General features: G+C 39.9%; 1 protein-coding gene across 1 annotated transcript in view; it reads left to right on the forward strand.

Moving 5' to 3' along the window:
* The window catches only part of ZNF385D (zinc finger protein 385D), a gene marked incomplete at both ends in the record, with an annotated part of 433,722 nt that overhangs the window by 283,938 nt on the left and 134,210 nt on the right, over positions 1 to 15,574 (forward strand). The window contains one exon of the mRNA XM_082015332.1: positions 13,957 to 14,099. Coding sequence (XP_081871458.1) covers positions 13,957 to 14,099 — 143 coding nt within the window. The remainder of the gene's footprint in view (positions 1 to 13,956; positions 14,100 to 15,574) is intronic.

The raw sequence follows: 15,574 nt of genomic DNA on the forward strand, positions 1-15,574 counted from the left end.
CCAGAAAGACACTAGCCCTGTGGTCAAGGGATATTTTCGACTGCTGGAAACCCAGGCTAAATTCCTTTGTGAAGTGAATACACATTTACACAAATCTAAATGACTCCAAAAAGAGATTATTGTGCAACTATCCCCAGTTAGTCAACAACCCAACTGTTGGGACATTTCCTTGGTGCTTTGGGGACTTACAAAGCAGGCTTCAATATTGGCCTTTGAGTAAAATACAGACCTTAATTTCGTTCAAGTTTTGAAACCTTTATAAGGATTTGCTTCCATAATAATAGGTGTGAGAGTGTAGTTTATATATAGATCTGCAGAGAAGACAAATTGTGACAGAACTTTGCAACAGAGAAAAAAAATCAAATTTGATGGTATTTTTTTTTCTCCCTTTCCTAATCACAAGCAACAGTATCTTGATGCAAAGCATCAGCCACAATGCCGTGGAAGCAGAATTATGATTCGTTATCTGTAACTTTGTGATTGTAGGCGCATGTGCAACACCTGTCATGGTTTAACCCCAACCGGCAACCAAGCACCACACAGCCACTCGCTCACTCCTCCCAGTGGGATGAGGGAGAGAATCAGAAGAGTTGAAAGTGAGAAAACTCGTGGGTTGATATAAAGACAGTTTAATGGGTAAAACAAAAGCCATGCACGCAAACAAAGCAAAACAAGTAATTCATTCACTGCTTCCCATCGGCAGGCAGGTGTTCAGACATCTCCAGGAAATCAGGGCTCTATCATGTTTAATGGTTATTTGGGAAGGCAAAATGCCATAACTCCAAATGTCCTGGCGTTCATTCTTCTTCCCCCATCTTTATATGCTGAGCATGACGTCATTGGTCAGTTGGGATCAGCTGTCCCAGCCTACCCGCTGGTGGGGTGGGCTGAGAAGCAGAAAAGGCTTTGACTTTGTGTAAGCCCTGCTCAGCAATAACAAAAACATCCCTGTATTATCAACACTGTTTTCAGCGCAGATCCAAAATGTAGCCCCACATTAGCTATGATGAAGAAAATTATCTCTATCCCAGCCAAAACCAGCACAACACCAAAGCCTGATTCAAAGGCGATAGGATTCTTATTTCTTACTGGCATATGTGGTTTCAAACTGGAATCCTATGACAGAGAACAAAGAGACAGCTTTATAAAAGTGAATTCAGGATAGTTCGATTTGTCGTATTTTTGTCTTCTGCAGCAGTGTCATGACTAGGATCTGTTAGCGAGAATGAAGGTAAGCCTGCTTGTGCAGTGGAGCATTTAGATGTTCAAAGTTAGTCAAACTCTGTTATTTCAAGCCCTAGTGCCCAGTGAATTTGTACTTTTTTTTTTTTTTTTTTTGGTGGCAGCTCAAAATGTTACTCAAGTGTGAATTTTCATGGAATTTCACTTAGAAACAGAATTTGATGGCTCTGGGCTCATGCTTGAGTCTGCCGCCATAGACACCAGGAGGAGCACATCATGCCATAAAACATTTGCAGGACCACCTTTCATTGTCATCTTCAACAGCCTTCCCTGCTGTGGTACGTAGGGGGTTGGATTCAACTCCGACTCCACAGCATTAATATATGTGGGCCAATGCTCTTACAGAACACTATATAAAATATGTTCGTCTGATCTTTGTCACAGATAGGGAAACCAATGTTTTCTTCACTAGTCCTAATAAAATTTTCCTATATATCTTTATTTGTTATATAGCATCATAGTGTTTATTGTGGCTTACACTTTTCGAATATAGAGACTTACTGGTTTATAGGGTAGCTATTTTCTTGATTGTACCTGTGCCTATGGAAGCACAATCCCACAGTTTTTGGAAGGAAGTAAAAACATTTATTCATTAGGATATATGGTGGTTTAAAACCTAGAAGCTGTTTTCCAGAATATCATATGGCACATATTTATGTCTGTTTAAAAAGAACTGGAAAAAAAAAAAAAAAAAAAAGAATTTGAATTGTACTAGAGCAGTGTGCAATAGTTTTTGGCAATGTAGTTAGTGTTTTCTAGATACAATATAGTTACACAATATAGTTATTGCGTTCTAAGTATGTTATAACATGTCCTATTTAAACTTTATTAAAACTGTGTCTAGATATAGAATTTCTATAAAACATCTGTTTAATTGATTCTGGCCAAGGTTCAGATTTCTCCCATTGATTTCCAACATCGCATTCTTTTATTTTGATTCTTGTTCTGCTTGCTGCCTTCTTACTTCCCCTTAGCTTCCCTTTCTTTCGTCTCCATTTTTTCCCCTCTCAAATTTGATACACACTCCTTGCCCCTAACATTATCTTAAGGGGTTTATGCTTTACCAGCACCTGGTCTCCTTTCATGATTGACCCCTTGCTGAACTCAAAACTCCGTACTGCAGCCCAGAGCCTGCTAATCATTTGTGTTCCCAGTCTTTGCCAGACAAATGAAGAATGGCCGATGTGTTGATCAGTACAGCAAAGTAAAGGTTCTAAGAAAGTCAGTGACAATCTACAATTTCTGGTGAATTAAATGACTTATCTCTTCATTCTGGAAGGCTGCTATCTTGTTGCGCATGCTTTTGTCTTATGCGCATGCCGAACTTCCTGTGTTGCCATCACTGTAATTAAGCTTCAGGTTTGGGCCATGGGGCAACAAAGCGACATCTGATTTCCCGTCTCCATAAGACAGTGTGATGTAAGCTGACTTTGACTGTTTAATGCTGAAGGGAATTACTCTAAGCAAATCTTCAGGTATTCTAGAGGTACTTAACAGGAGATAGGAAGATTTTTCTCTCCTCAGAGTGCAGTTGGCCTTTTTTTTTTCTTTTTTTTAATTGCCTGCTGATAAAAATCCAGAGATTAGTCATTGCTTGACACAGTGCATGTGTGCTTTGAGGTGGCATAAAATTCTATTCTAGTAAGGCTCAAACTTAATAGATTACTAAAGATTTTATCCTTCTCTCTCCCTGTCTCTGTGGGAACAGCAGACTGATGTGTTTTTTCTTTGCCTTGCTTCTCAATACAAAGCATGGGTTTCCTGCTAGAATCATAGAATCATTTAGGTTGGAAAAGACCTTTAAGATCATTAGTCCAACCCTTAACCTAGCACTGCCAAGTCCACCGCTAAATCCTGTCCCTAAGCACTACATCTACACAACTTTTAAAGACTCCCAAGGGATGGTGACTCAACCACTTTCCTGGGCAGCCTGTTCCAACAAGGTTGCTTGACAAACCTTTCAGTGAAAAAATTTTTCCCAATATCCAATCTAAACCTCCCCTGGTGCAACCTGAGACCATTTCCTCTTGTCCTGTCTCTTGTTACTTGGGAGAAGAGACTGACACCCACCTTGCTACAACCCCCTTTCAGGTAGTTGTAGAGAGCGATAAGGTCTGCCCTCAGACTCCTTTTCTGCAGGCTAAACAACCCCTCAGCCGCTCCTCATAAGACTTGTGCTCTAGACCCTTCACCAGCTTCATTGCTCTTCTTTGAACATGCTCGATCATCTTAACACCTGTCTTGTAGTGAGGGGCCCAAAACTGAACACCGTGTTCAAGGTGCAGCCTCATCAGCGCCAAGCAGAGAGAGACAATCACTTCCCTACTCCTGCTGGCCACACTATTTCTGATACGGGCCAGGACGCTGTTGGCCGCCTTGGCCACCTGGGCATACTGCCGGCTCATGTTCAGCCGGCTGTCAACCAGCACCCCCAGGTCCTTTTCTGCTGGGAAGCTCTCCAGCCACTCCTCCCCAAGCCTGTAGCGTTGCATGGGGTTGTTGTGGCCCAAGTGCAGGACATGACACTTAGCCTTGTTGAACCTCACACAATTGGCATCAGCCCATCGATCCAGCCTGTCCAGAACCCTCTGTAGAGCCTTCCTACCCTTGAGCAGATCAACACTCCCGCCCAACTTGGTATTGTCTGCAGACTTACTGAGGGTGCACTCAACCCCCTCATGCATATCATTGATAAAGATATTAAACAGAGCTGGCCCCGATACTGAGCCCTGGGGAACACCACTTGTGACCATCCAGCCAGTTTTTTTACCCAGCAAAGAGTATGCCCACCCAAGTCATAAGCAGCCAGTTTCTCCAGGAGAATGCTGTGGGAGATGGTGTCAAAGGCTTTACTAAAGTCCAGGTAGACAACATCCACAGCCTTTCCCTCATCCACTAGGATAACTTCAACTTTTCATCAGCTTCTTTTTCCAGAAATTCTTGGTCACAGATAGAGCCTCCCAAGTCAATCTACCTGTTATTCAGTAAAACAGCAGAGGTTTGACAGCTAGAAGGAGAGCAAAGTGGTGTTCTGGAAACATGCAATAATTGTTGGCGTTAAGTTCCACTTACTCTTGCTCTATGCAATTAAATATGTGTAAAAACTATTTCCAGTGAATTATTAATAAAACTCTGTGAAGTTGAGCTTTCTCACTGCTAAACAGAAGAGGCATTGCTGCACAGCACTATCCTCATAGAGTTTGCCAGTGGAGTGTGTCCATTTCATGACATTAGTTATATATTTGTCTCAGTTGTATGCTTGCTTTATTTAAAGTAAAGATATCAGAAGTTAATCGTTATTTCTTTCCCAAGCATGCTTTTGAAAAATGGCACTTTTAAAATTGCTTATATATTCATCATAAAAATGAAAAAATTATTTGAAAATCTGTTTGCAATACAGTATTCTTCTGATTAATAACCCTTGGAAATGTGTACTCATTATACCATAAACATGACCTTTATAAAAACATCAGAAAAGTATAACTGCAGAATATGCCAAGTCAACGATTCTTTTACAATGTCAAAAAGTGTAAAGCTTTAAAATTAATGGGATTTTATAATACTTGTCTGATGCTTCTATTTTTGCTTTATTTTATTTCTTTATTTAGGGGTGGTGGTGGTGAGTCTTTGCGGTTAGGCTCTACTGGGGGACTGTGATTCCAGGGGAGCACGCTTTGGGATAACTCTTAATACCCTTCAGCAGCTTCCTCCCTGTCGTTCAATACTTAGATCCATTTAGTTTCTAACAACATTTCTGCTGGGCCTGTAGCTCGTTATATCTGGTAAGGTCTAGTAGTTCTCCAGTGGAGGCTACTAACCACATACTCTGACCTGGTGGTTAAGAGACGTCCACGATGCACTAGTCAATATTGGTGCAGTCAGTCTAGCACTGTCAGAAAATTTCTTTATCTGCTGAAAGCTGTAGAGAAACACTGTACATGCAGTTTTGGGGAAATGCACATTTGTAACACTGTGCCCTTCCTCTAACTTCATTAGCAGTGCTCCTCTGAAAACACCCATGCTTCCCACACACCTCAAGATGCTCCTTCAGTTGAGTCTGAATGTGACTCTTTCCACTGCAGGCTGGAAGTCGTACTGTGAGTAGCTGCTTTGTGTGAGAATGGCTAGCCAAGATGAAGACCTTATGGTCATGAGAAGAAAAGGGAAGGCTGTTTTTCCTTTGATATCCAGATAAACTTTTCTGGCCTGGCATTACTTCTTGGTAGTAGGAATGTCTATATATATTTCTAGCTCACTCTAGTCAAGGCAGTCTTTTCACTTCCTTGAATTCACTTTCCTAGTAAAGAAAATAGAAAGTTGTATAAAACATGAGCAGCAGGGGGTGGAACTGCAAAATAGAGCTGGGAATACATAGTTTGCCAAAAGTAAAGAGAATTGTTAGTGCAGATGTGGACTCATTGGTCCATTCATCTTCCTTCCAGCATTTATGGCTGGTAAGGAAGAACAGGTTTTGACATTGCCTTTGCTATCGTGAGATCACTCAAGTCTGAGTGAAAGTGTGTTCAGTTCGCTACCAGACTAAAACCAGGGAAGGATGTTGTAGTGCTCAGAGCACTAAATTTAGGGTACTAGGGCTCGAGTCCTTGACCTGCCACAGATTCCTGTGTGAGCTGTGAGCAGGTGACTTATGCTGTGTGTCCTAGGTTCCGAGCTGAAAAATGTGTATGATCTCTTGCCATGTCTACAATGTCCTGAGAATTGATACCAGAATTGCATGGATAAAAATAAAGCTGCTGGGTATTTAACATTTGATTTTGTTTGGTAAGGAAGATGGAAATTAAAAGCTCCTCCATTCTCGAGAGGGAGGAGAGCTGTGGTTTATGGGCATTTTGCTTGTTTATCTTCTCCATAGCCACGATGCTGGCAGTCTTGGACTTTCTGATTCGCTGGCAGTTGGCATGGCTGATACTTGGTATGGGCAGCTGATAATAAGCAAGGTGGCCAAGTTAGACATTTTCTTGTTGTCTCCTTCTACTAGAAAGGGCCAGAACTTTATAGAAAGTGGAACATTCATTTTGGATCACTTAATTTTCAGTGATCCAACAGCTTCCAATAGGGAAAAAAAAAATCATCCAAATTTGTGTGACCAACTGGAATAAAACCTCAAAGGATTCCAAAGAGCTCAATTAGGTAGGTCATGTTGCTAAAATAAAAAGCTTAGTTGCTGCCCTCGTGCAATTCATAATCCATAGAAGATGTTGCCTGTAGCGAGTTAGTAGAATTCATTGCTAGACTGTGTTAAGTACTGAAGTTCAGATCATGGTTTTTCAGGAGATTTTATTTAATATAGTAAAAAAAAATTTTGAATTGGTGAATTGTTTCCTGAGGGCCATAGCATTTCTAGATATATGGGGAAAGGGGTGGTTCTTTGTGAGGTTCATGAAGGCTCTGACATTACCGTCCTTGTGGCCTGAGGTGGGTAAGGTATGCACAATGCTGTGCACTTTGATCCTGTTTAGACAGACTGGATTTTATTGTCTGTAACCTCGGCCCACCTGTCTGTTAATGCAGATGGGTAATGGCAGAGGAACAAGAGGGAAGACGGTAGCAAAAAAGGAACAGGAACCTGAGCTTGTTTACCAAAAGTAAAGATAATAATGATAAGAGATAATGGATGTCAGAGTATTCATGCAAACTTGCCTCTGTGTTTTCCTAGTCCAGCTTTATAATAGTAGTTTCACAGGTTATTCTGCACAACAAAAAGAGAGATCTACTCCTTTAGGTGTACAGAGGGGTACATTTTTCAATCAAAATTCTTGTATCAATATATATGATTTTATGTTTTTCAAAATGCTAATAGGTGTGATAGAAAAGACTTTTAAAACAACAGTATGATGCGTAGCTCAGGCTACTAAATCTAATAATAATAATAATAATAGTTCTTTTTCTAAACTAGCTCACTTTGCAGGAATCACAGAATAAATATTGTTGCTAGACAAAATAATACTTTGAATAGCAGCAAGTGACCAGAGCTGAATCAAATTTTCCAGGTGAATAGTGTATGTGCTGAAAAATGCCCTCTATAAATAAACAGTGGATACTGATTTGAGCCAAACTGGAAGAGTTTTACTTTCTTTTAAAAAGGAAGGGAGGAAAAGAGGGAAAAATATTAGAAAATATTTGAAAATGTCTTTGTAATGAGTAGTTTTGAATTGTTTGGTTTTGGATGTTTGAATTTTGCCAATATTTAAATAAATAAAATGGTGAAGTATCCAAGTACAAATTATAGAATTTCATTTTGGGTGCAAGAAATGTTTCAGCTGACGCAATTATCTTCCCCCCTCCTCTCCCCCTCCTTTATTTTTTTGGTTTGGCCAGTGAGCTGAAAAATCAATTACTCGCAGATCTCCACAGCTGAGACAATGTTGCATTCATCCTCTTCAAAGTGACTAGCCACTGTTAACATTACTAACAGCAAAACCGATGAAAGGAGAGCTTGTATTGCCACACAGCTTACTTGATCCTCAAGTTGTCTCAGGAGAGTCAGCGGGTGTGAGGCTGGTGTGGTTAGAGCCCCATTTTGAGGGATCTTCTTTTCTAGTGGTTGTCAAATATTTAGTACAGTTGGGTTTCTTCGTTTTTTTTTTTCCCTCCCCTTGAAACTAAGAGGGATTGTGTGAAGCAATATTGTGTTTAAATGTAGATATCCTACTTTTTAAATATATTTTTTTAAACCAACTCAGACTCCAGGATGGAAGGGAAATTGAACATTAGTTTAGGGTGTCTCTGATGAATTGAAAATAGCTGTACACACAGCCAGAAGGAAAGTATTGCAAAGTGATGAAGGAATGAAAATAGAATTCTGCAGAGATTTGCTTTTTCACTTGGTGTTTATGGTGGTAATAGTTAGTGATGGAAGAACTGCAAATGATTTAGATTAATGGGGTATTAGTTTAGAGTTTCTGCCCAGTTTACATACCTCCAAGTTCCAAATGCATTGCAAAAAATTATCTACATTATTTGTGTCTGTAAAATTTGGGCTGGATATTTCCTTAGGAGAGGCTATTTGATAATAGTTCTGGTGATTCTTTTTCTGGAAACTAAACCTGCAGTTGAGTTTAAAGGACTGGGAATGAGAGTGTGCATGAGGAAAGGCTATGCAGAGGAATATGTAACATATCTTTCTCTATAGCCAAGTCCCAGAATATAGCAATAAACAGTTGCCAAACTGTTGAGCTGTATGTTAGAGGACCTGAGGGACAGGGATCTTGACCTCCTCCAGAAACTTTAAGAAAACTTGTTATTTATTATTTTGTATATAAAAAAATCCTATCATATCTGTTTACTCTAAGGCTATTTTCTTTTGTTTCCTTCATGCATATTCAGTGTTTGTGCTTCTCTGAATCCAGATTTTAGGGAAGTAGTTACAGCTGTTTATTTTCTTTACATAGCACTGATCCTAGGGATTTTTCAAGTGAACTGGGCACAATCATTTGCATGCGCGACTTTCTTATCAGAAAATGCTATTTCATTGAAAGTCAAAATTTCCTCCAGAAGGTGTTAATTTTTTTGTAAAGAATTATGTAAAAAATGTCTTTAAGATAAGGTCAAAACTTAAGCATTTTAAAAGAAATCTGGTTTGGTTTTTTTTTTTTGGAATTACTTCTCATTTTAAAATTTATTTTCAATTCCATAGTGAGACATAGTCTTTCAAGTCAAAACTGGGGGGAAAGAATTAGTATTTATTGACATTGCAACTCAAAACAAATAAAATGTGACAATTCCTTATGGAATGCACAATTTGAGGCTGAACTTGCAGGAATCATCTCTTCATCTGAATGCTTCTGTTGTCTTCCCTTGGTTCCAGGTACAGGCAAGAAAGATGGTGTAGTGGTGAAGTTCATATCACAAGTGGTTTCTGAAGGACAACCACTTGAGTAGGCTATGCCACAAACAGCATGAACCTCATGTTGCACACGTGGCTTTGTACCACGTAGGCTGTCTATGCTCAGAAAGCATAATGCTGTATTGGCTGCTAGACTGCACTTAAAAGTATTGCAAAACAGATTACCTAGTGGTAGGGCAAAATGTCTAGTCCCAACTGAAGATGCAAAAGTGCATCCATGTGTAAAAATGCACACTTTGACACTGGGGAAGTTCTCAAAAACTGTCTCAATGAGATATAGGAAGGGGCAGAGGTTTGTGGCAAGCTTTTCTTCAAACTTGATTGCTCATGCTTGTCTTGGATGTATTGCCAGTGCCTCTGGCCAGCAAATTATCTTGCCTGTGTTTTAAATTGCCTGAAAATTGAAGAAACAAATGATTACTTCAGTCTTGGTTAAAATGCTGTGTTAATTAAGCTTCCAAGTTGTATTATTCCTGTGCTTCCTACAAAGAAAATTAAGGTTAAAATATTGACATTAATTTCCCAAATGTCTGGAACATTCATCTCCAGTCTAGCATCTGAATGGGCTGGAAAGACTTTTCCTCTTTAGAAAGACATTAGATTATAACATCACTAACTTATAACACTGAAATTAGTAAATATGCTCGTATCCTCCTATTTTAAGAAATTGAAGCACACTACTCATAAAAGGCAACTTTAGACCTGTACTGCCCTACTTTTTGGGGGGACTGTTATGTCTTTTAGGTCAAGCCATTTATGCACCTAGTTTTTGGCAGGGATGTCTATGTGAACTTCAGGTAATAATACGGAGCATCAAGCAAAGGCTGCGGACAAAGCCTATCAGTGGTATGGTATATTAGCCTAGCTTTATCGGTCAAAGCGGAACTCCAAATCTTCCTGGTAAGAAGTCTGTAAAAAAAGATGACATTGAGCCTTCTTTGTGTGGTCATCAGCAGTGCTGCATCTACACAGGGAAAGCTGTGGAGATCTTTCTGTAGAAGCTTATCATACAGAACACCAAAACAGTCACTGAATCATAGAATCTTTGGGTTGAAGGGGAACTTTTAAGGTCATCTAGTCCAACCTCCCTGCAATGAGCAGGGACATCTCCAACTAGATCAGGTTGCTCAGAGCCCTGTCCAACCTGACCTTGAATGTTTCCAGGGATCGGGCGTCTACTACCTCTCTGGGCAACCTGTGCCAGTGTTTCACCACCTTCACTGTGAAAAATTTCTTCCTTAGCTCTAGTCTAAGTCTGCCCTCTTTTAGTTCAAAACCATTACCCCTTGTCCTACCACTACAGGCCCTGCCAAAAAGTCTGTCCCCATCTTTCTTAGAAGCTCCCTTTAAGTACTGAAAGGCTGCAGTGAGGTCTGCCTGGAGCTTTCTCTTCTGTAGGCTGAACAACCCCAACTCTCTCAGCCTTTCTTCATAAGGAGAGGTGTTCCATCCCTCTGATCATTTTTGTAGCCCTCCTCTGGACCCTCTCCAACAAGTGGGTGTCTTTCCTGTGCTGAGAACCTTAGAGTTGGAGACAATATTCCAGGTGGGGTCTCACCAGAGCAGAGGGGCAGAATCACCTCTCTTGACGTGCTGGCCATGCTTCTTTTGATGCAGCCCCGGATATGGTTGGCCTTCTGGATTACAAGCACACATTGCTGGCTCATGTCCAACTTTTCATCCATGAGTACTCCCAAGTCCTTCTTGGCAGGGCTGCTCTCAATCTCTTCATCCCCTAGCCTGTATTGATACGGGGGGTTGCTCTGACCCAGGTGCAGGACCCTGCACTTGGCCTTGTTGAACCTCATGAGGTTCACACGGGCCCATTCCTCAAGCTTGTCCAGGTCAGTCTGGATGGCATCTTGTCCCTCGGTCATCAGCAATCTTTGTGGTTCCTCACTTTGATCCAGTGCTCATTAACATTGGATAACTAAAAAGCACCTATGCCTTGCTATAGTCATTTTCTAAGTGTGCTCTCTTCACATATAGCACCCCTTATTTACAGAGTAAATTCTTCTTTATGAGTTTGAATGCACCTCTCTTTCTTTCCTTTCAGTTTCTTTTTCTCTGTTTTCATGTTTTCCTTCTGTCATAATTTCTGTCCTTAATATTGCCTTCTTTACAATAAGAATTTCTCTACACATGCTCTTCAAGAACTCTTCCCAGTGGGCTTCTACCCATCTTCATCCCTTTGCTAATGGATTAGATGGGAAATAGTTAACAGTGACATTCCCATATGTTGTCCAAAGGTTTTTCAGTTAAGCTGAGTCACAAAAATAGTTGCCATTGCTTCAGGTTTTCTGTTGCTGAATCTAGCGTACAACTCTGGACATTTAACATGGAAAGAGAAGCTAATTTTTGCAACCATAAATATCAGAGAATTTCTTTCAAGCAGAAGCTCAAATTTCATGATACCTATCACATGCTCCAACTTTAAAGGACATGTCTGACACTATTGCAAAAACAGAGAGCAGCTGTGCTCCTGAACATACTCATTTTCTGTGCCACTGTAGCCAGGACTGTGGTAGATCTTAAACTCTGTTCCAGAGGCTTGGAATCCCAGCCAAGGTCCTGCAGAGCTGGCTGAATTTTTCCTTTTAAAGTGTGTTCCCGTCCCCAGATGACTTTGTGCAGCACTGTCTGGCAGCGGCAGGTGGGTAAGTGCCTCCTCGTGCCACAGGGAAGGACCACAGAAAGAACTATTTCATCTTTCGTGGCATGGTATCGTAGAAGAGCATGGGATAGCAATGCTGTTGCTCTAGGTAATTCGAACCTGCAAGGCTCTCCTCCGTAGCACCGAGGTAATACACTTGGAGACTTGGGTCCCCAAGCATAGGTGATATTTCTCAATCCAGTTTGCATTTGCATCTGTGAGTTGTAGGATGTTTAATCAGCTTCAAATTCTTTGCTATTGCCAGGAAAAGGCTCACCTTGGCATTTCTGTGTGATTCTGTACAATCTCAGGTGTAACCTGGATGCTTCTTGTTAAGGTTTTTATAAGTAGGAGTGACTTCTTCACTTCATAATCTCTAAAAGCTTTAAGTGAGAAAAAAATACGTATTTCTACGCATCTAAAAAAATATCTTTATGGGTCTTTCCTATTCAGAGGCATTAAGATTGGCCTGCTCAACACTACCTTATTGTCATTCTGACCTGTTAAATTTATTTTTACACCATTTTTGTAATAATTCAATGGGAATGTAGCCATTGCCAAACCAAAGGCAATCATCAAATACTTGATGATTCTATGCTGGTGAGCTAAGGAAAGCAGAGCTGCTAGCTCTCTGCTTTTCTATTCCCCATATCCTTAGCTGCTGCATTCAAAGTGATTTGGTACACTCATGGAGGTAAATGTAGAAATTACTCCAAAAATGGCAGTTACTCTAGGGCAAAAACTAGCATGAGACTGGAGTGAACCCTACTTCAATACCTTTAGTTTACTAGTGGGTAATGTTTTCCTTTCAATGATTCTTAAAGAAATGCTTCACAGAGGAGCTGAAAGTTGGCAACAAATACTGTCTTTGAAATTTGTCTCCAGCTGATTTTATACCTAGAAGCAGAACTGTGGATGATCTGCTGCAACTGGTTAATTAAATCCTGTGCGGTTAGCCCTCAATTAGATGTATTAAATTGCAAACCTTTTTAGCAGATTTGCTGGCCAAATACGGAGAGATTCCATATATCATTCTGACTACTTTATATTTTGGGTCTTAAAGAATGTATGCAGCTTGTTTAATGAAGTGTCTGTATGTGCGAGGGGAAAAAAGAAACAGATTTTGGGTCTCTCCCTCTGCTGGTCTGTCTGCCTGTGTCTCTGTTCAATGAGTGGGGTAAAATGCCCCTTACGTTGGGTTTTTTTTTTTAATGTTTCTTGGACTCTTACCAGCAGGTTTTTACAGTCTGTTGCCTGCCTCTCAGATTAGAAGAACACTAGCATATTTTAACAGTTCCCTAGGATCCAAATAGTCTTTAATTAACGGAGGATTGATGTTTTGGAGTGCAACCAAAACATGGGAGATGTTGGAAGCAAAGGGACTTGGATCCTTCCAGCTTTTAGCTGGCTGTGGCAAGGGGCAAACAAATAAGTAAAACAGGGTCTGCTGCGAACGGGTAGTGACTGATTGGTATGCAAAGGGATTTCTTTATTTGCGTTATGTTCCCACAGAGCTGGTGGTTGGTAGTGTTAGCTGGGAGGAGCTTTCTGCTGTACGGGGTCTGAATCAGCTCCACCCCTTGCAAGAGCAGAAAGTGTTCGTCTGTACCCATAAACAGAATTTCGCTGGCTGCTGAAATTGTTCTCAGTTTAGATTTCTATTGATCAACCGTTGAGGCAGCAAGGTATGTTGTGTTTGCAAGGTTTAGTTTGACTCTGAAACTGTAAGGTCCATGAGTGAGCATTTAATTAAAAAATCAAATGACATGACTTTTGCTGAGCCAAACAGCTAGTTGTTGTTCTTTTGCTTCTGGAGCAGTTTGCCTTTGGAAGGTTGAGCAATAGGATTGGGATAAACACTGAAATTATAGCAGAATGAGACTAGCTGAAGTTCTAAAGGGAAGTCAGATACATGCTGAACTATTGTTCCAGATAATCCAGGGAGAGAAATGGTTTATTAGCTAATTTTAAATAATGATAGATTGATATCTAACGCAATTACTGGCAAAGAATTATAACCAACAGTCACTGAGTCAGCTGTGCTCTTTTTCATTAATGCAGTAATTTGTGGACAAATAAAAATGCATTTGTTTAATCCAATATTGGCTTTTTATTGTTGCTTTTTTGTGTTGGCTTTTTTCCTGCCCCTAGTCACAGTACTTGCTGAATGCCTTCTGTCTCTTTCTACACCTAGGTGGTACATGCCAGAGCCCTGCTCTTCCAGCCCTAGTGCGTCCTCCTGCTCCACCTTTGCAGCCATCGCTGGATATTAAACCATTTCTTCCGTTTCCTCTGGACACTGCTGCAGCAGTCAATCTCTTCCCCAACTTCAATGCAGTAAGTACACTCCTAACGGTTCCTGCCCACTTCGGTGAGCCACAGTTTCCATGGAAGACTCAAGAGGGCACAAAGTAGAATTTTATGTACTCAATTAAACCTGGAATATCCTCTCCCTTACCGAGGGCCAAATAGCTCTTTCAGGCACACTGGTAGGCCATAAATTAAAACCTAGCTGAGGGTTAGCCAGCAGTAATACAGAAGGAAAAAATGATATGATCCCAAGTGGCATGCAATGAAGTTGCAGGCTGCATTCAGTCCCAGGGCTTGTGAGTTTCCCACTCTAATTTGAGATGCGCAGAGTTTCACTAACCTACAGTTTGCTGCAAGTGTGAAACTCTGAGTGATGGCATTCTATGTCCCCTCTCTAACAGGCTTCCTGAGAAATACTTAAAATGTAGAAATCGGAGGGGCTACAAAAGATAAGGCTGTCAGGCCTTAAAGTAAGAGTGAGAACAGCATTAGCTGGCATATGAGCCATTCATTGGCAAACAAGCCAGTGGATTTTTTTCAGATTAGAATATTTTATTTCTCACGCCTTAGGTTAAAAAGAGGTTAGATTTCTCTTTAACAATTTGTTTACTTAGTCATACCACCTATGACTATAGAGAACTTATTCCCTCTTAGGTATTTTCATTATTTTACTGACATATGTCAGGAATGTTTCGCTTTTCCTGTTTCTGGCTGAGATATTTAATGCTTTAAAAGAAAAAAAAAGTCTCAATTGGTTTACTGTTAATTTTGACTTTATAGAATTATGCTCCTTTTCAATTTGAATGTACTCTGGGAAGTTCTTTTCCTTATTTGCATATACTAGATATAGAAAAAAAAATTAAGAATGTGTGTGCTCCCCTACTTTGAGAGACATGGAAAAGGGTGGAAATTGCCATGCCAAAACAATTCTAATTAACATGCAAAAATCTTAATCACAATAATTAATTGTAAGAAAAGAACATGCCCATTCTAGAAGGACTTTCTAGTAATCAAAAGAAAATTTCCATAATTAAATATTTATTTACCTTTTATGGATGTTCATTTTGCTTTAAAGTAATTAAAATGAACTAATTTTCAAAAACATTTATTTATGCAGTCTTAAATTCAAGCAATTCACAGCATTAATAGAGATCAGAGAAGCTATGAGCTGCAAGTCTTAAAATGCGCGGAAACAATATGTCAAAGAATTATTATTACAAAAAACTTTTCATTACAAAGAAACTTTTTCAAATTTTGAAATATATATAGCTATGCGGCCAAGTTTTAACAAGTGCTGGTTTTAACCAAGTTACTGATAACTCATAAGGAAATGAATAAACCATTAGACTTGTTCAGTATGCTTTAGGTTTTTTCTTACCATTTTGCTTTGTGATTGCTGTTTGTATTTAATGCAATAGGACAGCTGAATTTTTATAAATTGTCTATTAGAATTTCTATTCTTTCATGATTTTCCATAGTTCAGAGTCTTCATATTGTTTTGC

This window comes from Phaethon aethereus, assembly GCF_964289735.1.
Source record: "Phaethon aethereus genome assembly, chromosome: 2".
NCBI lineage: Eukaryota > Metazoa > Chordata > Aves > Phaethontiformes > Phaethontidae > Phaethon > Phaethon aethereus.